Source organism: Amblyomma mixtum, chromosome 1 (genome assembly GCF_055824585.1).
Source record: "Amblyomma mixtum isolate Tamu chromosome 1, ASM5582458v1, whole genome shotgun sequence".
In the NCBI taxonomy this organism is placed as follows: domain Eukaryota; kingdom Metazoa; phylum Arthropoda; class Arachnida; order Ixodida; family Ixodidae; genus Amblyomma; species Amblyomma mixtum.
In genome coordinates this window covers 268,004,980-268,032,220 of record NC_143012.1, presented here as the reverse complement: position 1 = coordinate 268,032,220, position 27,241 = coordinate 268,004,980, and the positions used below count along the sequence as shown (strand labels likewise).

The 27,241-nt window shown below is 49.1% G+C and overlaps 2 protein-coding genes across 2 annotated transcripts in view; both read left to right on the top strand.

The window, feature by feature from the left end:
- Positions 1-23,201, top strand: part of LOC149371648 (cytoplasmic dynein 2 heavy chain 1-like) — a 42,416-nt gene extending 19,215 nt beyond the window's left edge. Inside the window, exons 14-30 of the mRNA XM_089580899.1 lie at positions 2,067-2,242; positions 2,373-2,522; positions 3,445-3,559; positions 5,131-5,298; positions 5,391-5,549; positions 6,016-6,260; positions 6,752-6,881; positions 7,534-7,752; positions 8,687-8,791; positions 10,964-11,208; positions 12,410-12,546; positions 14,245-14,363; positions 15,074-15,256; positions 16,246-16,469; positions 20,645-20,748; positions 21,294-21,517; positions 22,953-23,201. Of these exons, the coding sequence (XP_089437025.1) occupies positions 2,067-2,242; positions 2,373-2,522; positions 3,445-3,559; positions 5,131-5,298; positions 5,391-5,549; positions 6,016-6,260; positions 6,752-6,881; positions 7,534-7,752; positions 8,687-8,791; positions 10,964-11,208; positions 12,410-12,546; positions 14,245-14,363; positions 15,074-15,256; positions 16,246-16,469; positions 20,645-20,748; positions 21,294-21,517; positions 22,953-23,201 (2,952 nt within the window). The remainder of the gene's footprint in view (positions 1-2,066; positions 2,243-2,372; positions 2,523-3,444; positions 3,560-5,130; positions 5,299-5,390; positions 5,550-6,015; positions 6,261-6,751; positions 6,882-7,533; positions 7,753-8,686; positions 8,792-10,963; positions 11,209-12,409; positions 12,547-14,244; positions 14,364-15,073; positions 15,257-16,245; positions 16,470-20,644; positions 20,749-21,293; positions 21,518-22,952) is intronic.
- An 882-nt stretch (positions 23,202-24,083) lies between these two features.
- Positions 24,084-27,241, top strand: part of LOC149371647 (cytoplasmic dynein 2 heavy chain 1-like) — a 43,827-nt gene continuing 40,669 nt past the window's right edge. Inside the window, exons 1-3 of the mRNA XM_089580886.1 lie at positions 24,084-24,168; positions 24,829-25,036; positions 26,651-26,774. Coding sequence (XP_089437012.1) covers positions 25,023-25,036; positions 26,651-26,774 — 138 coding nt within the window. The 5' untranslated portion in view covers positions 24,084-24,168; positions 24,829-25,022. The remainder of the gene's footprint in view (positions 24,169-24,828; positions 25,037-26,650; positions 26,775-27,241) is intronic.

Here is a 27,241-nt window from a genome sequence, read left to right as displayed (position 1 = left end):
CAGTGGGCTTGTTTTTCAAAAATGTCCGGACCCTGGTCAGTGGCCCTTTAAGGGGCTTGGTATGCTGCCCAAGGCCTGGAGTATAGTTCCGTCACTGAAAACACGGGATACTAAATGTTGGCAACGGGAACAAATTCCCTCTTCAAAACATGCGAATGTCTATCAGTTGGGAAGATTTTAAACGACGATTCACACTCTTCTGTTTGCTAACCTCAAGACCTCTGGCACAGCGTTTAAACGCCTCCTCCCATTGCTAACTGCATCAGGTTGCTGCTATGCTTTGCAGTGAGAGTGTACGTCCGTTGCCAGGAGTAAACATTCCGTATAGCTCGCGATCGAAAATCTAGTGCGCAACTTGGGCAGCATACCCTGCCCCTAAAAGGAGTACGCTAGAGGGCAGCTTACTCCCTTTTTACTCCCTTTAAGCTTATTCGCATTTAGGGTGTACGCACCGCAGGGCTTAGCACTACAAGAGTAAAGACAACCCATGTCTTTGTAAGCGCGCATGGCCACGTGTGCCATATTCCCTGCATGCACGACCGGCTAGGTGGGAGGATAAGTTATCCGTGCTATGAAGCTGAGTTTAGAAGAATGACGCAGCCTCGACAGAATACATGGGCCACCGCGGGCCTACTATAGGAATGCATTTCTGAAGGACTTCCATCCGGCGATCCGAGTGTGTATCTGTAACTCTTTTCCACTTTCACACGCCGCGGTTCGCGAAAGGCCAGAGCGTTTTGTCAGTGAGCATGACGACGCGGGATTTTTCACCTTTTTTCATCTGTCTGATCTGGGGCTCACTCCACTTTCTTCCCGTCGTCGCACTGAATGTTTAAAGTTCTTGCACATGTTAACTCCGTGCTTGGAGTCTCTTGGCAACTATTTACAATTTTCTAATCCATTAAATTAATCTAATATATAGAGCAATCCCTCCAAGGGGAGTAGATTTGAAATTAGGGAGTAACTATTCATTAGCATATCCACCCAAGCGCCTCCGTACGGCCAAAAAGGCTATACAGGTTCCACAGCAACTTCGTAGTTGAACGAAATTTCATCCTGGGCGGGAGTCTTGAGTCGCTCAACTAACTGAGTACACCAGGGCGACTAGAAGATGGCAGAGCGAGAGCGAATTGATCAACCACCGTAAGCGGGAACAGTGTTAGTCTAAAACTTAGGCAAGACCCCTCGATGCAATTATTTGTAATAAGGCAGCAATTACTCATTAGTTTCCACGCAAGCGCAGCCATATAGCCACAAAGGAAGGCTGTATTGCCTGTGTAGCCGTATCGGTGCGCTTGGGTGGATGCTAGTGAGTAATTACTCTCTTATTGCACGTAATTAAAACGCTATTCGGAAATAAACATTTCAACTTTCTGTGCTCGTACTGACTTTTTTTTCGGCGCACTGTAGAAATTGCGAACTTCCTTCTAGGAAGGTCCTACTCACTGTTTGCCTTTTAAAGAATTTTTATGTTCTGCGATTTGCAGGTGACGTGTTTTTACTGTGTGTTTCTATTTGCTTTCATAGTACCTTAAATGCTGCTGATTGTTATGATTTGTTACTTCATTTCTATCTCCTCCCGCCATAGCTCATGCGAGGCTGAAGTAGATAAAAAATAAACTAATATAAACAACTTTCATTTTTACAATTAAATAAACTCAAAACTGAACTCCCGTACATATTCTTTCCCTACAGTCTTCCTTTCCTTCCGCATCATCACATATGCACTTGGCGCCTAGACATGTTACATTGTATAACTATCCTCTCAACTTCGTTTGTCGTTTTTTTCACTACTTTTAGTCTTTTTCTGTTGTCTTGGAAACCGCTTCGAGAATTTTGTCTTCACCATCAGAAATCGGGTTTCCATCAGCGTGGTCTTTTCTGCGACTACTCCTTTTCATATGAGGTTGCAGTGAGGCTTGCGCACTTCCAGAACCGAGTTCATTCGCTCGTCGTTGTTCGAGGGAATCTCGTTGAGTGGTTTGCTCGTCGTGTTGGTATCTAACACGGTAAATCTGGACCATGAATCTTAGGCCAACTTATTCGCGAGGTTGGCGCCACCGCAGATGGAGGTGCTGAAGGCGAACGCGTCGGCCCGCCTGGAGAACTTCGAGCACCTGCGGGAGCGCTTCCTGTCCCGCTGGGAGCAGGCGCGTCCTCGCCTGGGTGACCAGGCAACCAACCTGCTCGGCGAGCTGCGGGCAGAACTGGACGCCCTGCTGGACACCCGGCGCCGGCTGGCGTGAGTCGCCACGCTTGCGAGTCCACCGAGCAGTGTGTCCTTCCACGGCAGGACAGGAGCAGCGGCGGCGACGCGTTGTCCGGCCGTGGTCCTTCAAAGGACAAATAGCCGATCGTAGTCTCTTCTGCAGGTCTGAAGCCGAGCAACTTGGAATGACCGAACCTGGAGAGCTGGCGAACATCGAGCAGGAGCTACAGGAGGCCGAAGCTGCGTGGGCTTTGCGCGAGCAGTTCCGAAAGGAGCTGCAGGAACTCAGTCAGCAGCAGTGGATTCTCATGAGGCATGTTGTCTGGATAAGGGAGAGCATTGCTCTGTATAGAAACACAAGTATAGTGTAGTGGCTGCGCGCAGACTGATAGCAATACGCGCGCTACTGGGACACGCCCCTTTGATAAGGGCATATATACAGCGGCACCGAGCGCTGTCGCGGCACTTCGACCTAGCTTGTCACTGACGGCGGCCCAGCTCTGCTGGCGCTCGCCAGTAACTTTGTTTGATGGAATAAAGAAATTCCGTCGGCGCACTTCGCTGCAACTTCGTCGTTCTTGCTTGCACGGAAGAATACCCCATATAGCAGTTCAGAAAAGATGGTTGGTTGGTTGGTTTATGGGGTTTAACGTCCCAAAGCGACTAAGGCTATGAGAGACGCCGTAGTGGAGGGCTCCGGAAATTTCGACCACCTGGGGTTCTTTAATGTGCACTGACATCGTACAGTACACGGGCCTCGAATTTCTCCTCCAAATAAATTCAGCCGCCGCGGCCGGGATCGAACCCGCGTCTTTCGGGCTAGCAGCCGAGCGAATTCAGTCAACAGTGGTTGATCACAATGATGCATCTTGGCTGGATAAGGTTGGACTGTTTGCTCTATGCGAATAAAGTACGGAGAGTGGCTGCAGCCAGATATGTCTGGGACTGTGCTTCGTATACATGTCCTTATTGCTGCAGATGATGCGTTGGTCATTAATTTACAATAGGTTTAAACATATCTACAAGGCTGTTGCCAAAATGTGCACAAAGCGCTTGCCAATTTCACCAGCTGCGTGCGTGCATGAATGTGCATGCAGATTACGTTCTCCTTTAACGCTAGTTGTACGCCTAAAATTTATCGTGCGAATAAGCTCCTCTTTGGTAAATGGCCGACTGCCCATATGCGGTTTTCTTGTCGCCAACGGACTACCTCGGGGATCATGACCGCTTTTCAGGGGACAGCTGCATCATCTCGAGGGCTTCCTGGCCGAATGGGGCCAGCGGGCCAAGGATCCCGACACGCCAGCGGCCGTTGCGGCGTCGCTGTACAAGGAAATCGATACGCACAGGGTGACTATGCTGTTTTTTTTTAGAGATTACTCAGAAAATAGATCTTGCATCATGGAAGTAAATGCACGATAACACAGGCACGGCGGTCTTCATCTAATCCAAGAACGTAGTGCGGCCGCATCGAAGTTCAGATTAAACTTTTCATTTTCATTTGGGTAGATTCAAAGAAAAATCGGAATTTTTTTTTTCTGGTTCGGAGAAACACACAGCTGATTGAACGCGTAGATGTTGCGGGAGGTGAGTCCATTATCCCAACACAAATTTTCTGTTATGGTTAAAAAGGACATCAACTTCGGAGTAATGATGCATACTTTTTCACGCTCTTTTTAAAAGTGCTCGCCAGCTGTTAACGAAAGGCTGTCGCCGTAAGCGTATATAGTGAAACTAAATTACTTTAGAAAGCTTTGTTTGCATGTGTTTCTGTGGGCCGCGGTAGCGCAGGCACTTATTTTGGGGCTTTAAATATACATCAGCTTTAAAATGGCGTTCTGTATACTTTCACATTCGATTCTAGGATCCACTTGTCTTTTGTTAGCTAAGGGACGACCTCATAGGTGCACCTTGAAATCAGAAAACTTTCAAAACTTTCGTTCATATGCATTAATATGGGCCGTACCCACCAACCCGCTGAAAGCAGCACCACCGCATCTGTCTTTCGTCACATATCCGTGTTGGTTTATAAGAGTGACCAAATAGAGTTCTCTGGAAGACACAGAGAAGGAAACACCCACTGCTTTCACTTTTTCCGCAGATGAAAAAGCTACCTTTTGGGAGCGGCACCTACTTGACGGACCCGGCTCCCTTGATAACAGGAAAAGCTGTAGCATTGGATGCGACTAGATACCGTTTAACCCCGAAGTTCTCCTGCGCAGATGTCGCTAAAAGCACCTTGATCACATTAAATTCATTGTTAGATGACCCATCACTTTGCACGTAGAGCATTCTTGACCTGCTCAGCGATAATCGGCGATTAGGCCATTGCGATCATTGCATTGCGGTGAAAGGAACTACTCGCTAATCCCGGCTTCTGGGTCAAAGTGCCATATATGTGACGCCATGGGGTGGGGGGGGGGGGGGGGGGGGGTATATTATAGCACAGCAATAGATACTTGTTCTCTCAGAAAGCCCACTAGTATTTCGGTTTTGGGGATTAGAATCCTGCTAAAGCAGCAGATGAGTCTCTGTATAAGAAGCGTGGGCATTTGGTCCCGGCGTATAGACCATTCTAGGAAAAATTTGCATCGCCGTAGTGACCGTTGCTGTGTTGCAAAAGTGGGCTAGTAAGTGTGACTGCAGGGTGGCAGTGCAAGTTTGCAGGTGTGGACAACAGTTCGAACAGGACGGCGGAACAAGAAGAGGGACACAAAACACACAAAGAAACGCAGGGCATGTGCTGTACCCTTTTCCCTGGTCTTGTTGAGCCATACTATAATTTTTATCCAATCAGTCCGAAACCCAAGTACTAGTACATATAGCACGTAGTATGCTGTGTCATGTAAACAATGCAATGTGGACAATGGCTGTCTCCTGAGGAGGGCGCATTCACTGACATGGTGAGGACCGTACCGCAGGCGGCGCTTGCTATTCTTCCGCTGTGCCGAGGTGAAGCCTTCTCGGCCCAGCACTGGGCCGAGATGTTCCAGCTGGCCGAAGCGGCCATCCGACCTCTCGAGGAGCTGCGCCTGGTGCACCTTCTGGAAGTCGCTCCAAGGCTGGCAGCGAAGAAAGCTCAGCTCCAGGTAACGACGTATCTCCGCCGGCGTCTTGGTCCCTCAGTAGATGATCATGATATCTCCTGGTACATTATCACTCGTGTCGTTCAACTGCGCAGGACCTGAACAGCAGAGCACGCTCGGAGGCAAATATACGGGCGATACTTAGTGAGCTGGACGTGTGGGGCAGCACCGCGAGGTTCTCCTTGGTGGACCACGCCGATTCTGCGGGCAACCACCTGATGATCGTACAAGAGTGGGCACAGGTTCTTGGAAAGGTGCGCTGCGTCCTCCTAGCGGTCCACTAAGCTATCGAAATATTGATGTTCTTGCGTTTGAGTCTAACTCTCTGGCATCTGCGAGATTATTCTCAATTTAAGACGTCTCTATGGCGTTAGTATCTTTTTTTCTGTTATGCACGACTAAATAGAGTTCACTGGCAGAGCCCCTTTGCGAGACATTGCCATTTTTTATGCACATTATTCATATCGATCATCTGATGCGATGTGTAATAAGCATTGTAAAAGATTACGAACTGTTACTGACGTCACGTCATCATTATTGCTTCATACAGTTCTGGTGAACAATGGTGTTTACATGTATGCCCAAGTTATACGAGCGAGCGTTCCGCCTCTGCTATTCCTCGTCGTGCCCGATTACAAGGGCACCACCTAGGAATGCCTCACAATGAACTACATGCAGCGGAAAGAGACACTCGTCACTACTACGGCTATGTCCACGCAGGTGGGCGAGCTTCAGCTGCTGGTGCATTCGCTCACCGACGCCTGCCGTGGGGGAGTAGGTCCCAGCGCGGGTCTGGCGGACGGCGCCGCCCTGTGGGAGGAGCGGTTGGGAAGGCTGGAGCCCGCTCTGCGCGGCCTGCAGCGGGTGCAGCAGCAGTGGCTGCAGTTGGAACCGCTGTTGGGAGCCCCGCGCTCCCTGCTTCCCGACCAGGCGCCCCGCTTCGAGGCCGCCAGCCGGCAGTTCAGGTTGGGGCCTTCTCCAGCCATTGTATCCACATCTTGTTTGAGCCGAGCAGCCTGCGCGCTGTATTACGGCCGGAGATTGCGACCACCTGGGGTTATTCAACATGCATTGACATCGCATAGTACTCTGGCCTCTAGCATTTCTCCTTCATCTAAATGCGACCGGTATCGAACCCGCGTCTTTTGGGTCAGAAGCCGAGCGCCATAACCACACAGCCACCGCGGCGGCTTGTTTGTTATAAGTGTATCCACGGGACGCCGGCAGACTGGCTTGAGCGTCATACCGCTGTGCGGGGGATGGACGGTTTTTTTAAATGGAGGTCTATTTACGTCTATTTAAATTGTCGTATTCAACAAGGTCGTCGCATTAAACCTTCTTTTCTTTGACAGAGGATAACTATAGTGCTGCGAACGACACCGTAATACCCTTAAAAACCTAAAGTCTACCCCAGTTTTATACCATGCGTTTTCTGATGCTGGTAGCTCATTTCCAGGGCCCTGATGGCTGCAGTGGCACGGGACGAGCGAATCGTACTCGTGGGCAGTACCGCAGAGACGCAGTCCCTGGACTCCCTGGCCGACCAGCTGGGACGCTGCCAGAGGGCCCTGCACCAGCACATGGAGGTGGGGGCTCATATGGCATTCATCGGTTGATCTTGCGGCATGGGCCGAGGTCGTGTGGTCACCCTCCGTTTTTTGAAGGGACCCCTTGAACTGGTCCGCGTTGGCAGCGCCACAACAGCAGCGAAACCTGTTACGCCGGACTGCTCCCGGACAGTTCTTAACTAGCAAAGGCTAGCAGCAGTTATCCGTCGCCTTCAGCGTGCTGCCGTCGTATATTTCTTAGCACATACTGGAACAGTGGCTCACTAGAATGGGGCAGCTCTTATGCTCTTACCGAAAGTGCGTGAATAATGTCTTCTGAGACATGCATGAGCACACGCATCTCGTTATGATAGGAATTTCTCAACCTGCAGGCGCTAATGATTTCTTATTTATATTTATTTGGCGATACTTCAGGTAAGGCCGTACTTCCAAAGTACGCATGTGTTTTGCTTTGCAACACTAGATACTAACCCTCTAGCCTAGAGATTCCACGACGTTCGTGGACAGGCTTTCTGTACTCTCAGTCTCATGCGGCGAGCATACGCAAGCACAGGATCTTGACTGTAGTCGACAGCAAGTAGAAAGAACGCAGAAGCTTGCGCAGTACACGGAAAACAAGCCAGAAAGTCACACCACCGGGCGTCATCCACTTCCGCTCACGCACGCACAGGACAAGCGCAGCCGCTTCCCTCGCTTCTACTTCCTGGGTGACGAAGACCTGCTGGAAGTACTGGGCAATCGGCCGAGCGCGGTGGAGCCGCATCTGCGCAAGCTGTTCGCGGCCGTCCACCGAGTCGAGTGGGGCGAGGACTGTGTCACGGCCGTGCTGTCTCCAGAGGGCGAGCGCCTAGTCCTCAGTGAGCCCGTGGCCCTCACTCCGGACCCCGAGGTGAGCGCCTCAAGCAGCTGTCGCGATGAGTGTCTCGATTGTTTTATGCACGCACTTTTGTGCGAAAATCTTAATTTTTATTAGTTTACGTAAATGCGTAATTGTGGGACAGAATCTGGACCACAACCCACAGGACATTCCCCCAACAAGGGGCGAACGAGCAGTATCTCAGTGTTCTAATATTTGATTAAATAATACGCGACGTGATTGTTTGTGCTTTGCCGCGTAATGCTCTGGACTACGCGAATGCTGTCGTCCTGCTGCTGTCTGTTCACTGGTGTAAGATCTGACCTATAGACTTAGCGGCAACTTGGCCTATATACCCTAACGACCGCTACGGGCACAACGACCGCTACGGGCACCCCGTCACGTGGTTGGCGCTGATCTCGTGATGATTGGGATGGTAGTACAGTGCGATTCTGCCTAGAATAGCTCCGTATAACATGTTAAGCGATAAAAAAAAGCGCGAAAATCATGTTTTTAACAACTTTATCTTAGTCCCCATGGCCTCCTGTGGATGCGTGTACGGCTGTGTAGAAAATTCAATGCACTAGTTGGATTTACGTGCTGAAGCGATGCTTCGTTTATATTGAATGACGCAGTGGGGGCTCATAGCATGCTCATTGACCAGTTGTCAAGCGATTCTCGAGGGATCCTGTCATTCCAGCGCTGTACAAAGCCCGAACGACGTGAAGCTCAATATTTACTGCAACCTTTTGTCCATTCCATACACGCCGTAAGATCTTCATACTGCAGGTAAAATGAAGTGTCAAGAACAACTTCCAATCATCAGTTATTAATTTACCAATATTAAAATGAAACCATGGCTGACAATGGGGGCGCTGGAGATCCATAAGCCATGTTTGCATGCAGACATGTTTGTGGCGGGTTGGGAGATGGAAAGCGATTCTTCGTATTCGACTGTCCTTTTCAGGTTTGGCTTGGTGCACTGAGCCAGCAGATCAGGACCACGCTGCAGATGCTACTCCGGGACTGCCTTGGAAGCCGCGGCCCAGACTCGTCACTCTACCCGGCTCAGGTTAGCGCTTTTCAACTCACTCACTCACTCACTCGACCCGCGGGTGCACTGGCAAGCCATGGTACTAGCAACGAACATACGAATATACCGGGTGTTTCACCGAAGACAACACGATTTTAAAAAATAGCCCTTAGAGTTAGAACAGCGCTTTTTTCGGCATAGCATTGTCAGCGATGTAGTACACCAGAATTCAGCTAATGCGTGCTAACTAGCAGGCTGGTTAACTGATACTGAATAGTTAACCTTTCAACCATTACTGGTTGGTTGGTTTATGGGGTTTAACGTCCCAAAGCGACTAAGGAGATGAGAGACGCCGTAGTGGAGGGCTCCGGAAATTTCGACCACCTGGTGTTAGGCTCCTTAACTATTAAGAGGCGTGTAGCCCACCTTAATTAATATACATATCAGTGTTCAGAGCTTCAAAAACACAGTTACCATTGGCGCTATGGCCCAAGAAATTTTGGCCACATCGCGCCAAAGTACATGCGCTTTCGGGAAGCTTGCAGGCAGGCAACTTCTCCAGTGCACGTAACTGGTCGAAATAGGCGAAATTTCTTGGTCCACAGCTCCAAAGGTAACCGCGTTGTCGAAATTCTAAGAACTGATATCGATGTTATTAAGGTGGGCTACACGCCTCTCATTAGTTAAGGGGCTTAACAGTTATGGTTGAAAAGTTAGCTATTCAATATTAGTTAACCAGCCTGCTAGGTCGCACGTGTTAGCTGTATCGTGATGTACTACACCACTGACAATACTATGCCAGAAAAAGAGCTCCTTTAACGCAAAAAACCTATATTTAAAAACTGTGTAAAGTCTTAGAAGAAACACCCTGTACAGCGCCACTAACATTGAGAGACTCGCGACGCAATTAGCCGTACAGCCTATGATGCTTCGTACTATTCTGTTTAGTCGAGCTTGTTCATTTCTCCTTCTCTCCGTGAACATGGCAGTGAGCCGTAAATGCGAAGATTTGCAGGTCTGCTATACCTTTTGTTGTCGTCTTTTCCCCTGTTTCTCTATTTAGCGCGGGAAGGTATTAAAGCAGAATGGATAAAAGCGCTGCTCGCGAGGTTTCTCGGTCATTGGTATAGAACATCAAATTTTCAGAAAGTCTCTGCACTATGTACCCTAATAAATGGAAGAGATGCGCCTTTGAAACCGCAATTGCACTCGCTAAAGTTAAACTGTCTGATGATGCCGTCGGTAAGTAGATAAATGCCCTTAGATGACTTTGACCGGCAAATCAGGATGTGGTGAGGTGCATACTTGCTTTCATCTGTCCTCTTTTGTCCTGCTTCTCCTCTTGTCATAATTTCCATCTCTACTCGCCTGGTGGCTAGCTGAGCGAGCGCTGAGGGAGCATAGTGGTTCTGAAGCTTGCGCCGCTATTGCAGACATCCATTGGCACCAATGCGCACGAGCATATGGCTCCGACGGCCCAGGTAGAGGAGCCTGGCACTACCTGCGCGAGCACATAGGCAGTTGGTGGTCGCGGTAAGCTGTGACGATTGACGGCATACGCAATACTAAATCTTTCTACTCACTCCATAGCCACGGGGTTGTGCTGCTCCCTGCATGATATGCCGGAAGCTCTCAACCGCTCATAATGCGAGGCAAAGCCTATGCTTCGCGGTTCGTCCGCTTTCTTCTCCTGATCGATGTCATTCTGCTCCTTCATCGTTATCATCATCATCACACTGGCCACTTCCCCTGCAGGGAAAAGATCTCTCCCATGTTTCTCCAATTAACCCTGTTATTTGCCAGCTGCTGCCACCGTATCACCGCATCTTCTTGTTTTCATCCGCTCACCTAACTTTCTGCCGTCCCCTGCTACGTTTGCTTTCTCTTGGAATCCACTCCGTTACCCTTAAGGACCATCGGTTATCTTGCCTTCGCATTACATGCCCTGCCCAAGCCCATTTCTTCCTCTTGATTTCGACTAGGATGTCATTAACCCGCGTTTGTTCCCTCATCCGCTCTGCACTTTCTGTCCTCTCCATCTCTCCTGGGTCGGCTGTTTCTGGAGCGACCACTGAGAGAGGCAGTCCTTTAATGCTTTCTGCAGCAGGCAGATCCAGCAGGAGGTGAATCTAATTCAAAATTTTTGTGTGCTACCGCTGCGACATTGGCAAGCGAACGAATGCTAAGAGCGTCGTTCTGGGGCCCGGACAGGTGGTGTGCCTGGCCGAGTGGATCCGATTCACGGAGGCTTGCGAGTCGGCCATCGAATCCGGGCGGCTGGCGCAGCTCTTGGACGAGGTCCACGCGCAGCTGGCGGCGCTGGCTGCCGCGGGAGCCGAGATGGGTTCTCTCCATGCGCTGCTCATCGACGCCATCCACCGACTGGCCGTCGTCGAGGAGCTCAGGGCGCACGACGTGCGCTCGGTGCAAGCGTGGCACTGGCAGAAGCAGCTCAGGTGCCGTGCAGCTGCCGCTGGGCACAGCCGACCCTGCGGTGGCCTATTTGGAATGCGAGCTTGGCTCACTTCTGCGTCTCACACCGTGACTGTGAATAATTTCGGAACTCATATGGCGCTAATCAACGCATCCAGAATTCCTTATTTGACGAAAAAACAGCACGGTGACTTTACGTAAATAGAGAGAGAGAATGATGAACGGAAAGGCATTAGGTTAACTAGGCGACGCCTAATATGATAGCCTACATTTGGAAAGGGGAACGAAGGGAGAGATAGGGAGGAGAGAGAGGAAGGCAGATGACTTTTTCGCGCGTCCTCGTCCCCTTAAGGAGGCCATGATTCTGGGTCCTTGGTCTAAATTCTCATCGCAGAGGACAGCTGTGAAGCCGCTTTTAAAATTCTTGAGAGACTAAAGATTGAGTTCAATGTTGTAAACTTTCAGAGTGTGCCCAGTGTATTCTGTTAGTTACGGACTACGGCAAAAGAAGCGGCACAATACACAAGGCGATGGTGTTGTGTACGTCTTCTTGCGTCCTGTGTCAGTCAACTCGGTTCTCATCATGTTCTTCAATCAGCGCTAATGGTTCAGTCACAAACAGTCGTAAAGTGCCTTTAGTTTCTATCGTGTTACAAAAAAAAAAAAACATCTGCGAGCACTTACCCCAACGCGTGTTTGCGTCGATGTAATTGTGACTTTTCTTTCTAAAATTAGCAGGCACATATCTTGCGTCATAGCAGTAGGGATGTCGCGCAGTCATCGCAAAAATGATCTCTATAGGTTCCTCTAGGAGTGCATCTTATCAGGAAAGATAATTACGCTTTTCGAGTGTCTGATCTATTCTCTTGATAAAACGGATGGTGATAGATCTCATAAGATGCGTTTATTTTTTCGCCTGATTTTTATGTGAAGAGAAGACTTCAGCCATAATCATTTAGTCTTTGATTTGACAGCTTGCGTACTGAGATCAGCGGATAGAGCGTAGATCATTGTATTCCGCTAAGAATATTTTGTTAGCCTAAGGCCAAATTCAAGGAACTGCGTCCTATCCTTTGGAAGCCTCGCATCTTAAAAGACTTGATCAGATGAGGCATCCAAACCCAAGCCGTGGCACAACTGCATGTAACTTCTGTTTGTTGTAACACTGACAAGGCGCCAGTATACTTGCATGCTGTAATTTGTAACAGTGAAGTGCTGTTGCAGGTTCTATCTGCAAAACGGTCGGGCTGTTGTAAAGATGGTTGATGCCTGCTTTGACTACACGTACGAGTACCAGGGCAGCGCTCCCAGACTCGTCTACACGGCTCTTACGCACAAGTGCTTCGTCAGCCTGACGCAAGGTGGGTGTTTTTTTCGGAGCTCTATGGAGCATGCGTTCATGAACCCAACGGAAAAGTGGCTCAGCCACTATACTTATGCGGCCGCGTGCAGTCAGCAACTATTTGTTAGCAGCTACAGAGAGGCCATAGCACTTAACACATGGGCGCAAGCGTAAGTGTTTGGTTCTGAAGATCATGCTCTCTAAAGAAACTATATTGCTTTGAGCTAGTGCACATCGGTGTGAAGTACCACATCCCTGCTATCTGTCCCTCTCGAGGCAAAGAGAGGGGAGCCTCATTCTGTTTCTCTAAAAACCAAAAACCGAATGGGACGCTGCAGTTCCTAGCCGAATATTATAGGCTGCGCAGCTACATACTAAAAGAATTTCTGAACAAAAGTGGGAGCGTCGAATTTTGTAGAGATTCTTCTCACGATTTCTGAAATGCAGAAATAATACGCATTCAATGTGACTTCCTCGTAAGATTTTCACCCACATTTACGTCCGCACTGCAGTGTTCGCCTGGACAATTTGGGGAACAAAAATTACGGAGAACATTTTAGTCTCGTTGTGTGCTTTGAAGCTGAAAGCATTAGTTTGCTGATGGCATCACTGGAGGCGTCCGGACCACTTTTCCTGTACGCCGAAAACGACGCCGGGTGTAGTTGCTAATGAGCTGTACAAGGCTTTAGCCTTAACAGAGACTATACCCATGCATTCAAAAGCGTGCACACCGTACATAGCCGCTTAGGTAGGAGGATAAATTATCCACTATGCATCGACGGTTAACAGAACAGCAACGACAAGAACACAGCAGCAACATAGGAATTTGTACTGGCGATCGGTGGCAACGTATTTCTGCGGCAGTTGCACCCAACGTTTTGCCTGTGTATCTGCAAGTTTTTTTTTGTGTTTCTTTCCTTTTCGTTACGCCAGCCTTTTTTATTGGAGCTGACGACGTACGTTGCTGCAGGATATCAGCTGACATCTGACTTCAAGGACTTATGTCTGATTTAATGAAGATAAGAATCGTTACAACCGATGGCCCCTGCTGTAGTTTAATGGCAACGGTCCCTGAGTAACTCACCTTTAAAAGGGTTTGGTTTGGTTTGGTTTATGGGGTTTAACGTCCCAAAGCGACTAAGGCTATGAGAGACGCCGTAGTGGAGGGCTCCGGTAATTTCGACCACCTGGGGGTTCTTTAACGTGCACTGACATCGCACAGTACACGGGCCTCGAATTTCTGCTCCAAAGAAATTCAGCCGCCGCGACCGGGATCGAACCCGCGTCTTTCGGGCCAGCAGCCGAGCACCATAGCCACTGAGCCACCGCGGCGGCTCCCTTTAAAAGGGATTCACTCATAGTCTTTTGAACTTACAGGGACAGAATAATTATGATGCTTGATCGCGGTGGAGCCACGTTGCTCTGTGTGACGTATGGAGAAGAACCCCTGCTTCCAGCTAGTACCAGACCGATGATGTCATACAGGCGAGCTATGTTTGCAGCTCACACAATTTTTTCTTAAATTTGCAGTTTATTGTTCAATGGCTGTGGTCGCTTAACGCGAAAGAATAACCTTTGTATAGTTTTCGCTTCGCAGTGAATTTGAGCTTCCAACGCCACGCAGCCGGTAATAATTTATCCAGAAGTGCAGACGGCGCTTGCGTAATCCTCAGCATAAGCTGTGAGCTCGGGCTGTCCCGTTTTGGCATTGGTGCAGGGATGCGGTTGGGTGTTGGGGGAAATCCCTACGGACCGGCAGGCACCGGAAAAACGGAGTCCGTCAAGGCTCTCGGAAACGCACTCGGACGGCAAGTCCTGGTGTTCAACTGCGACGAGGTGCGCACGCTTCCTTTCGCATATCTGATAGCACATTCGACGAATGCTTCAACACAAGATTATAGTCTGTAATGCGACGCCAAGGACTGGCTCTGTGCTGCCCAGCCCCTATGTAGTGTGTGTATTAATTGGTTGTTTATTAATTGACTTTCCTCGAATACCCCTAATCTTAAAATTTCGTGCGTTCTGAGGCGTTTATTAGGATATTAAAAATAGGATGCTGCTTGAGCCGTCTAACTGCTAATTTGCAACCGTTGACATTATTAAAAAGTTAATGATGTTCAAGACTACGTTTTTCTGTCATTGTAAATGACGGAGGCAAGCAAAAATAAATATTCTAAAAATTAAAGCAATAGACTAGTCAGAGAAGTAAAGTTGACGCGATTATCTCGTTAAATAGGACTACGCATGTGGGCTTAGCTTTGGGAGTAAGCGACCTTAGATGTGGGTGTAACTTGGGTCCGTTTAGAAAAAGAATTCAGTTTAGTGCAGTCGGGGTAACTCGGTGGGATGTAGGGATTTACGGGTGACTATATTCCGTCGGCAGTGGATGGCGGTGACTGTAACGGCCCCGCCATGTGTTGAGTACGCTAAGGAAGGTGTTGCAGCATAAGGAATACCGGGAACGTGTCGGCTTTCAAGCCATGGTCGATAGTGAATCGGCGCAAGTTTGCACCGCGAATAACCTTCTTCACGGGGCTTACTCGCAGAGCATGGACGAGCGCTCACTGGGCCGCCTGCTGGTGGGCCTGGCCCGCAGCGGCGCCTGGGGCTGCCTGGACGAGTTCAACAGGCTCGACGAAGGCGTCCTTTCAGCCATGGCCGCACTCATCGGAGACCTCCAGATGGCGCTACATCACGGCAGGACCAGTGTTCGCCTGCAGGGAACGCAGGTATATCACCAATACCCGCATACGGAGGTCCGCTAGTTTACGTACACGTACAGATGACAGCTGATTTTCTGTATTTTTAAGATGTTGATACGAAAAGAGGAGCGCTTGGCCAGCGATGCCTTCAGCGCCTGCGTTACAGGAAAAGGTTTAGCCCAGCGCCAAATTCGGCAGCATGATAAGCCGTGAACGTATCCACCTCTACAGATAATAGGATGGCACCGGCCACTAACATGCATGAAAAGAGCGCAGTCACTAATAGGAGTAGACGTTTGCTCCTTTGCCTCGTAACCCTTAGCTGTGCGAGCGCTTGTACGGCACTGCTGGCGCTGTTTCCCTTCCTGCGTCCCGCGTTACCGCTGCTCAAATGTGTCACTGTTGCGATAATGCTTTCTATGTTTTCATTCACAAGCTATCTCTCTGTAAGGATTACACGCTCGCGGTTCATTACTGCTGACCGGATCACGCTGTGCGTGCTTTTAACTTCTCCGGTAACATGGCTGAGTAGCACAAGACGATGCTACAGGAATCGCCGTTCATGCACTCCGGTGTCCCTGCCAGCATTTTGGGGGTTCGTACATAGAGAGCAAAATAAGTACGAACGCAGACTTCACTGATTACGCTCCACAGCTCCACCCCTATGATGCACCCTACTAGTGCATCATCGAGGTGGAGATTCGTATCGCGTCCGATAGCTGGCGTCGCGACTTAGAGGCTCTGGTGTAAAACACTCATTCCTCCTCGATCTCTGCTCGCCGATGCCTTTCGTTTTGCAGAAATGTCTAGAGATGGCGCTTCGACTTAATTGTATGTATCTGCGAGGAGAGTGGTAAAAGGGACAAGACATGCGCAGAGACGTGTTGACAAAAGACAGGGAACTGTTCCTGAAATGTTGGGATCTCGTTTTGAACCCTTGGTTGGTGCTAGAGTATCCTCTATAAGACGATGATGTCCTCGAGCGAAATGTGTGTCTTGGGCTGCCCGCTGCTTAGGTGGAACTCGACCGGAGCGCCGGAGTCTTCATCACCCTGAACCCGGCGGGTAAACAGTACGGAGGTCGGCAGCGTTTGCCCGACAGCCTTAAGCAGCTGTTTCGGCCCGTGGCGATGGCCGAACCTGACAGCGCCGACATTGCCCGGGCGCTGCTGCTGGCCGGAGGGTTCGAGGGGTCCCAGTCACTCGCCGCTCGACTCGTGGCCGCCTTCCAGCTCGCCAGGTAGTGTGTCTCCTTTTCCTTGCATTAGCCCCGCGCTTCCTTGCGAAGTTTTACTAAAATTGTAAGCACTGCAAGATGACATGGTGGACATTGTGTTAGCTGTCAGTGCACTTCTCTAGTTGTTTGCATAGACCCTCAGAGAGACTGTCCCGCACCACAATACCCTTGCATATTTCCCGCATGTTTATATATTCCCTGTGTTCTTGTGAGCACTGAGAACGAATGGAGCAAGAAGAACGGAGGCAATACAACCATAAATGATTTGACTTGGCTGACCCTTGTCGGTATTTGTCGGTATCTTGATCTATGAGAGATGCGAATTAGATGTCAGTGCAGCAGAAGAGAAAGAAGGGCTGCTTTCTTGTGGTTACTGGTGAGAGGTAATGTTCAAAATTAACCATGGATATCAGTGCATGGTAAATTCATGCACTGGCCCTCTAGATACTAGGGAAAGAACTCAAACCATTGATAACCTGTGAATGCTAATTTCATGGATACAAACTTTACCTTTAACAACAGTTACCTGTCGACTATAAATACAGTACAGGACAGCAGTTAATAAACGCGGTAAAGAGGTGCAGAAACTCTTCAAGATAAGGTAGCCGGAAATTTTGTTTGCAATGAATTTAACCCGCCTGATTTATTGCTGCAAATTATAACTTTGAACCGGAAAAAACACACAATAGTTTTGAAAGCAAGCAAGCAAGAAAAAGTTGATTAAATCTGGCAAGCAAGAAAGCAGCAGAAGGTTATGGGTTTTGCGCACTCGCGAAGGAGCGCGCTGCGTGGTAAACAGCTGCCGCTGAGTCCTGTCGGCGTATAGAGGCTTTACAACGCCGTATTATTGGGGCTGCCATCTTTGATCACGTGATCACGCCGCCATTACACGCCTCCTGACCGCTCGGCGCGCACCTCGTCGCGACGGCTGCTGCGTCTGATGGTTCGGCTCCGACAGGCAGTGTTTCGGCTTATACGGTTGTAAAGGACTAAAAAGACGACATTGTGGTTGGTCTAAAGCTATGAAGGGCATGTGAGGACCCTAATTTGATCACTTGAGGCGTGAAAGCGTGATCGGGCTCCTTGTCGCCGAGAGCTGCTCAGCTCTCCACCTGTTTGAGCCAATGGGTGCATCATCTGAATGCTTGTCTTTGCATCCGCTGAAGGATTTGCTTAATGTTTTTTTTGTTATTATCTAGAACGGCAAGGCTTAATGCTTCTGAGGCAGCGCAGATCGTTTAGGTGTTGTGTACACGCATGCAGACACCGCTCTTAAACGCTCACATCCACATCGTACGCATTTGTTTACAACCTGTCAACGGTGCTTAGGAAACCTAAAATATTTCTACTGGTTTGTTAAACACAGAAAGGAATAATACGCACACCAATGTTAACTAATCATGTAAGCAGTACTATTATGCGTCAAGCAGCTTTCACAAGCTGGCGTGCAATTGTTTCGAAGGATTCCGCGTTATAGCGCGCGTGGCAACGCGTTAATAGTACACAAGGTTCCCAATTATGTCAGCTTCACATATAAAATTGTGGTACGCTCTATGCTCGATACGCGGAGATGAAAATGATCGAGATCTCGTTGGTTTTAAACAGTCAGCCGGAGTCACTTTTAGAAACTCTCGCATGGACCGCGAGGAAGTGACGACCACCCAGCGCAGCACCCGTAACGCAAATTCTTTATTCCGATTATATGGTCCACCAAAACCGCGCTACTTGGAGCGAAGTTCAACAATAGCACCAAGACAGCGTGTAATACGAGGACTGACGGTAAGTGCCATCCGCTCGCACGGCTTTGCACTGCACAATATACAGTAGCAGTATGCTGGAGCCTAAGTCGTCTTTTTTTGTTTCTTTCCTAATTCGGCCTCGGGCGCTTCTTTTACGAATGGCCGCGCACCTTAAAGGGCAACTCCGGCGATTTTTCAATGTTCATCGATCGAAACGAAATTTTAAGTCTGCATTCTATATCGTAATCTGATGTCGCATGTAAAATTTCGCACCTGAAAGCGGCTTAGTTTTTCCGCAAGCGAATTTCGAAGACAAGCGCTCCTCGACGCGAGACGCACCTATTGATCGAGCAGCTTCTACAGGCCACCCTGGACTGTGACGTCACTGGCGAGTCGGCGTGTCAAGCCAACACCAGAAAGTCAAGGTGGTGTTGGTCAAGCTGGTCGGGCGCGCGCTGGCGTTGGCAGTGCAGGGGAAAACTGAAAATTGGTTTTGAGGAAAGTAAATGGCTCAGTAACGGACACCCCAACCGCGACGTAAGAATTAGTGAAAGAAGAAAGGAAGAAACAGGTGCCGTAGTGGAGGTCTCCGGAATTATTTCGACCGCCTGTGCAATTTCGCGCCATCTCAACGTGCCTGATGTGATGTGTACACCAGAGTGATGGGTCACGGCAACTTCTGTTGTGCTGTGGGGTGCACAAATTCTTCATCTGTGACAACGGGTGTGATCTACCATAGGTTTCCTAGCAATAAGAACCTTCGCGACAAGTGGGTGCGAGCTGACCGCCGTGTCAACTGGTCTCCGAGGAAGCATTCCCGCTTGTGCTCGGAACATTTCGCGCCAGATTGCTATGAAGACAACGTGTATTTCAGAGAGGGCTTTGGACTCGCTAAGGTTTCGTTCAACCGACGCTTGAAGGCATATTCTGTGCCAACGTTATTCGAGTACAACCGCCCATCGCAGCGGCCAGCTGAACGAAGCGCGGCCGTCAAGAGGAAGGATTATGGCGTGAACTCACTTCCAAAAGCTTGCCGTCGAGACAAAGCTTCGCAAAGAGAACACTGTTGGTGGTGCATGCCCCTGTAAGGACGTTGCGCACCGCGGCAACGTTCGGGCAGCAGATTCTTTCATCAGGCTGGGTCGGCTGGCACTCGCCACACGAACAGCTGTCAGCGGGGGCATCACATTAATTTTTGTTCTGCATGACGACTGAGTCACAAATGCTTGCACGAGAAATGACTCAAATCAAGTAATCAAATAGTAATAAATCAATCAAAAGTAATAAATCAAATGACTCAAGTCAAGTAAATGACTCGAGTAACTTCTCCGAGTTCAGACCGTCTCCATGCTGCAGGTGACGCGGCCTGTGGTGTGACTCGGCGGGCTCGCGCGGCGGTGGATCATACCTGAAAGGCGACTCGTCCAGTCCAAAATCGTCGAATGAGTTGTCTTCTAAAGACTCGCTGGTCTCGGAAAAGCTGTTCTCCGCGCTTTCGGTCATGTCGACAGCGCGGATCATGGTAGTTGCGATATCTTCTGGGACTTCGCAGCGCGGCGAACCCGTCAGTGACGTCACAGTCAATACCCCACGAAGGCACCTCCCCGGTTTCGGTTTTGCGGTTTCGGTTTCGAGTTGTGCGTTTTTTGCTGTTTAAAAATTATTTTAGGGTCACTTTTAAAAACCTTGTATCGTACACATTACAGGAGGTAGGAACACAAATCAGTCATTAACTTAAAATGGCTGAAAAATCGCCGGAGTTGCCCTTTAACTTACGAGCAATGGGGTCTCGGCACACCACACAGCAACTAAAAGCACGAAGTGACGGTTTCGGTGGCGGAACAGCTTGTTCATGCGGCTATGTTGAGCACTTATCTTCGCAAGTTTTCCAATATCGAAACCTTTCTTTCTATATTGGCTATCTAGCGCTGGAGAACTTGCTTTTTGCGTTCGCCTGTTCGGAAAGGGTGGATGGTGAACGGGCGCAAACAGGGGCAGCACGTCCTTGTGCAGCTCGGTTCCGTGAAGCTCGCAAACGATCGCATCCCGCACCTTTAACTATCTGCCGCAATTCTTGCAATCAACAACACAGCGTGTATTTTCTCTGCTTTTTCACATCTTCGTAGGAAGAACACATTCGGCAGCCACCCGCGGCATTTACACTGCTGCGTCGAGGCGTACACGCCGGCGACTTACGAGGCCCGTAATGGCGCCGTGTTCTGAGCGCACCCGTGGCGCCAACTGGTCTCAAACGGAAAATCTGCGTGCTGTAAAGGTCTATAAGAATGCAGAAAGGGTCTGGTGGCATTCGACGCCAGCAAGGCTACAGGGCGCTGAACGAACATGATTTATTCTTTTTTTTCAGGGCGGGGGAGGGGGCGCAGTGGCTGACCTTGTTCGATGTAAGTAAGCGCGAATTGGCCTGCCCGCTGCGTGCAGGGAGCTGCTGGTGCCTCAGCAGCACTACGACTGGGGCCTGCGGGCACTCAAGAGCGTACTGCTGGCCTGCGGGCGAATGCGCCTCTCCGCCACTCCGCCGGAAGGTGTGCCTCCCCATTGGTAACTCCCTGATGTCACTGCAGCCTGCGCTGTCGAACAGCAGCTGATTTCGACTTTACCCCGCTGCAGCTGAGCGCTCTGAGCAGTGGTTACACTGTCGTGCTGTTTTCCTTAAGTATTTGTGATTCACGGTGTTCACTATCGATTTCAAATTAATTTGGGTATTACGTATATAGCGTCATAAATATTCAATTTTACAGGAAATGTGCATCAAGCAGAGTGCACGCTGCTCAGTTCGTTTGAAATGTCCTGAGGACAACCGGAGAATTAAACGTTTCGAACTGAACCTTAGAAATAGAGGGAAGCTGTGAATTTACTATTTCTTGCAACATAATCCGAAAATGAGCTCAACTGCTGCCGATACTACTACTTCTACTGCTGATGATTCTAATGAATCAGAAGGCGTGGTCTCTATGGCGCACCTTGAAAGCAGAATGAGGTGCTTCGGCAAGCACTCCTCCTCAACTTCGGAGTATGCTACGCTGTCGTAATGGTAAGGGCCCATGTGCACGGTGTTTATTGACCACAGACACCAACGGCCGCCAGGCATGGGAGCAGGGCCTCGTTGTGAGGTCGGTTCGGCTCCAGGTGCTGCCCAAACTGGCCCTGCGTGACTGCAGTCACTTCAACCGGCTTTTGCGTGACGTCTTCCCCGGTGCGCCGCAAGCCGATGACGCCCTCGGAGATGAAGAAATGTCCTCGGCCCTCCAAGAGGCATACACCCACCTGGGACTCACGTGGGACGATGCGCAGGTCTTTACTTCCTCTAGTCCTATCTATTAATAGCGATGTCGATGTTCCTTTGGAAGAAATAGGTTTTGTTCCATGCGCAATGTTTACCTGCATCCGCTTGAATGGCTGAAGCTTTAGATTTGTATGGATGAAAGGATTAGGTGCGGGAATTGGAACGGAAAGAAAAAAATCAGGCAAAGGTGAGCATGGGATCTTCGAATCGTGGGGAAAGAATTGCAGGAAATAAATTGTTTCCAAACACTTTGCATGGCCAGCAGCGAACGCCACTGACATTTTCCAAACAAAGCATGGGAATTATATTCTGGTATTACACTGTTCTCTGCTCGGGCTCTTAGTGCAAGCCTCGTGTTCCACCACGCCTTAGTTTTGTTTTCAGTGTGCCACGCCGTGTCCGACTTTACTTTGTTGTGATGGACAGGTCAGGGCATACGCTCTTCATGGTACTCCTATAGGAGGCAGATTTTAGCCCACGGTCATCCTTTGCTTTTTGGCAGCGTTGACTTGTCTTGGACGCGCAGAAAATATTTGCAGCACTTCAATAGCTGATAGGCTGACTGCAGTACAACCTTGTTGACGGTTATAGGCATTCTAAAGCACATTCCTCCGAGGCGCCAGCGCCCCGTAAGAAATCGATTCCTGATACAGCAGCAAAGAGACAGACACTACCTGCTTCATTGTTCATTACTTCATCAGAAAACTCGCTATATCCTCCTTCTCTCAATTCGCGTGTACCAAGCCGGTGTGCTTTTAAACTTCGCATGTCAGTGGCATATTCCATCGGTGAGAGACACAGACGGCAGCCCGTCGGTAAGCGTTCTTTTGACGCAGCTGCTTGCGCGCTGTTTCTTTCCGCCGATTTTTTATAAAACATTTTGACTACCCTCATTCTCGTTGGTATTTGCTTTAGGATCAGAAGGTACCATAACGAAGCTATGCAGTGCACGCGCTCTTCAGTTACCGCCTGGCGCCATTTTGTTCCGGAGACACTTCCACGTGTAAGAAGAAGAAACCATGTTGGAAATCACTGAGTGGACTGAGTAGTCCACGAGTAAGACAAGCAGAACTACTCAGTCAAAAACAGTGTGGCGGGAGCCAGCCAGAGAGAGGAGTGAAAGTGCCGAACGATGTGCCCGTAGCGGAGAGGAAAGGCACTGGACGCTGACAACAAGACTGCGTACTGCGACTTTAGCGGGTTCTCGCCATCACTATAAAAGTAAACGCGTCGGCGAATTGCTGAGTCAGTGTTCATAGAAAACTTCAGAATAGGGATATACCACACTAGCGTTACCGCTTACCTCGGCCGCTAGTCGCCAGTAAGCATGCTCAGATACCCCAAGGCGCCTTGTCGAGGCTGATGGGTGCAACCAGCGTATGATCAAGGCGTGCCTCGAGTCCTACTCTGACGCTTGTCCTCGGTGTGGTCACGCGACTGCAGGTGCGCAAGGTGATGCAGCTGCGTGAGCAGCTCTCGCAGCGGGCCGGCGTGATGCTGGTGGGTCCTCCTGGCTCGGGCAAGACGAGCGTCTGGCGCCTGCTGCAGCGTGCCCTGCACACGGCCGCCGCGGGACGCAGACCGCCGCCGCGGCTATGGCTTCTGGGCCCAAAGTCCCTGCCCCGACACCAGGCACGTAGTAGCTCCGCCCGGCCTTGTACTATAAATTATAACTTGGATCCCAGCTGTTAGAATTCGTTGAAGTGGGGATATTTAGCGCAGTGATTTTGTATGCCTTGTAATTAAGGCGACTGAAGGAGAATGACGGACGTCCAATGCTCACTGAACAAATAATTTGAAGCAGTTCGGAAAGATCAAGCAAGTTTATAAGAATTTAGTGATGCCGACTTTTTGAAACTAAATATGTAGGCTTGACGCAGAAATTTAGTGATTGGTTAATTTACTCATAATTACACTTCAGTGCCTCTAAAGGCATTTGTCAGGGTATTATACAGGAGGGGAGCAGCACAGCACAGTTAACGTGTTGTACTGCATATACCCGATAGGGAAAGGACAAAAATCTAAAGAAGGATAAAAGCGAAAACCCACAAGGGCGTAACAGTACTATAGAGTCGATCACACTTGTCTAGAGCGCTGGAAAGGTGCCGTTCGGTGGGAATGAAGAGAAATTCTGAAGCAGGTATTGACTTTCCCCGACAATGCTTGCGCTGGAGAGCAGCCGAATAAAGACGTGAGCACACAGGCACCAGCGACTTACCGCTAGCAAAGCAGCTGCGAAAAAATTTAAGTTCATTTGCTCCGCAGCACAGCATCCGAGCACTCTAGACAAGTGTGATCGACTTTGTACAGAAACAAATCAAAATATACTGAGGTGTTGAAACTGAACACTGTAAATTCAACGGGTGCAAACAGCACTGCAGGACTTATAGTGCTACGTTACCCATAGTACAGTACACTCAACACTCGCTGAAAGAAAAAAGGATGTAAGTAGCAACCAAGATTGCAAAGCGAAATATGTGAACGTTGACAGTGCCACATTCAGACAAACGCTGTAAAGGCGCTCGCTGCGTTTCGCATCTGGACTCAAGTCTTTTGTTTGCTTTCCCACAGCTGCTTGGCTTCGTGCATCCGGACACGAGGGAATGGTGCGACGGGGTGCTGACAGCGAGTGCACGTCAAGCTGCCAAGGAGCCGCAGGGTGAGAGCAACCCCCGCCGGCTAGTGTCGGGTGGTCTTGCAAGTGCCGGAGACGATGAATATGCAGGCCGCCGCGTCAATTTCAGCGCCAGCTCTATTGGCCCTATTCCCCCGTTTTGGCTTCGTCGGCGTCTTCCCGTCCGCATGCTTCATTTTCCGAAGTAAAACTATGGACAACTGTACAGACCTGTTTAGATCCCTCTGAAAGGGAACAACCAGTTAGCACAAAAAGACGAATTTTTTGGTTATCTCTTTAATAAAGTTCAAAATGACTTTTGCATATTACAAGCCAAAAGGAAAACTAATTAGAAAACACTAAAACATGTGCATGTCGCACATGCCTAATTAAAGAGTACTGTAGTCATTGAATGAAGGCGAAATCATTGTTTCCCTTCATATTAGAGGGAACTGTACAAAGCTTCCGGCTCGGGGGCACGGGCACTCTATCGTGGTCTACGTGCTACGGCGAAGACCAACTTGACCGACCGAATTCGAACCGGAGGCACTAACCCGGATCCTGATTAAGAGCAGACTTGTCCTCAGCCACGAAATAAATACGCACAACCGTCCATGAGCTAGTGCGGCTCACCTCCCTGCTGATCTGGTTCCCTTGCTGAGGTCCATTGAGTTCCGCAGACTCCTTTTCTTTCACCACGCGCAGAGGTGTCCTGCTGGATCGTGTGCGACGGAGACGTGGACCCGGAGTGGGTGGAGTCGCTCAACTCCGTCCTGGACGACAATCGGCTGCTCACGCTTCCCTCGGGGGAGCGCATCCAGTTCGGACCCAACGTGCATTTCGTCTTCGAGACGGACAGTCTGGCAGCTGCCTCGCCAGCCACTGTGTCCCGCGTGGGCATGGTGTTCCTCAGGTGAGCAAAGTGCAGTATGATGCATGACGGCAGCTAGAGAGAGAGACAGCGAACGAAAGAAAGGGGAAGAAAAAAGAAAGTTCAGTTTTCGTAATGAAACGTGTCCATGTTGTCCCTTTGTCTGTCACGACGCAGGATGCCCACAGTGAGTTTGGATCTGGAGCTATAGCCTGTGTTTCTCAAATATTTTATGAGTGCCTTGTTAGCTTCCTAGCATGGGCAGAGAAGGACACCACAAGGGAACGCGTACAGATGGTACAGTACCTGGTTCACCTTTAAACAGGTGACGAAAACTTTGTTACTGTACTAACAGCAACTCTGGCTAAAGTCCGTAAGATTCATTGATCTTCTTTATTACGATCATAAAAATAGGACGCCATTGGCAGTCTATTTACTAGTTGTTCTCGGTCCCTGAACAAGGTTCCTGAGCTCGGAACAAGGGACCGAGATGGCCTGGAAACGTTGGGTTGAAAATAACTTTTTTTCAAAACTCAACCTGGTGGACTTCCGTCGAAGATGTTCTCGTTAAAATCCGTACAAGAGAAATTTTATCCACTTATGAATCCACAATATTCTCAGCAGATGACCGAAGAGAGATACTTTGAAAACGTTGCTGCTTTTTAGCCCTTTCGAACGTGCAAGGTGTGATGTGTTGTATCGTGCATGCAAGCAAGCGTTCGTATCCTCCATCGCACGTACGTGCTCCTGTCCGCGCTTACGCGTGTCTGTGGTGTCTTCGCTCGTTTTCTTCGTATGTGATAGTTTTTTGCGTGTGGTTGGTTCGCCACGCGCAGAAAATGTGTATAAATAATGCCTGCGGGAATGTTAGCGTCCTCGTTATTTGCATCCGCCTGAATGACCTCGCTTGGAACACGTCGCACCACCGGAATGTAAATGAAAATAAAAACAAATAATTGCGCCAGTATTCCCAGGCAAGGAGAAGATTCCAAGCAGACGCATCGTACACGCTACGTCATCGCTGCTGGCACGTGCGTGAAAAATGACGGAACGAAACGAGTGCACAAAGGATTTTTTAGTGAAAATCTTCCTTGTGTGGTTGCTTGTGCATGGATGGGATAAAAACACTGAACAGGACGCATGCATTCCTGCAGTGGGGTAATCTAGACGCAACACAGATTAGAACGCCAATTTTTTGTACTAATGCCGTGTTCACTCTTGTTAAGGCTTTTTAAGTCTTGTTAAGCGAGAGCAATCTAAACTCTCGGGCTTAAGGCTACCTATGGAACAACACCTATGACCGAGTATGATAAAACCTAATACCTAGGGGCTCAGTGGAGGCATTAACAAATCTTACTTTAACCATTCGTTTCCAGGACACCCGAGGTGCTGTATATATTTCGTGGACTCACTGCTTGTTATGCAAATTACTGAGATAATATCATTTACTTCTGCACTCTTCATCACTAACATGAATTGTAATGCCAACGGCTTGACAACAAAATGCTCATAATAAGAGAAAGTTCGTTGTTGGTTGCTTGTTACGAAGTCACAATGACTGCGATGTTTTGATGCTTTGTTCGTCCTCTTCATTTTATCAGCATGAAAATGCATGTAACTATCGAAGTATAAGTCTCGAAACGAACGTACATGCAGTGCTGAGAACAGCCCAATCAAGGGAATCGTTACGTCGTGGCTCCAAGGCCAGCCCCAAGAAGCTGCCCTGGCGGGTCTGGTAGAGGAGCACTTCTTTCGGGCCCTGCGCTTCACTCTGCAAATGGTAACAAAAATCGATGTTCGTTTTGTTGCGCATTAAAGTTCTCGGTTTTATCATGTTCATCGCTAGACAATGCGCTCTTTCTTGAGATTCTATGGCACATTGATTATAAAATCTAAAACGCTTCTCTTTTATTCTTTCTTCATTCTTTCAAAGCGTTTGGTAACTTTCATGGGCCTTTCTGTGACTTAATGCAGTATTATAGCAAAAGCCACCATTTATGTTTTTGTCAGCCATCAACCTCGTTGATCGTAAAAACACGCTCATTGTAAACGCTCAGCCTCGGCTATAAACTTGTTCATGTCTTTATTAAGTGTAAAAATATGACTGAAACAGTTTGTCACATCTTAATACTTCCGCCCTGTGGCAGCTGACCACTTCGCAAGTCCATGTTAGCAAGCAAAGTTTTCCTATCTAGAATAATGAAAAAGACAACGCCTGTCGTACTGCTACTCGCTGCGCATCGTTGT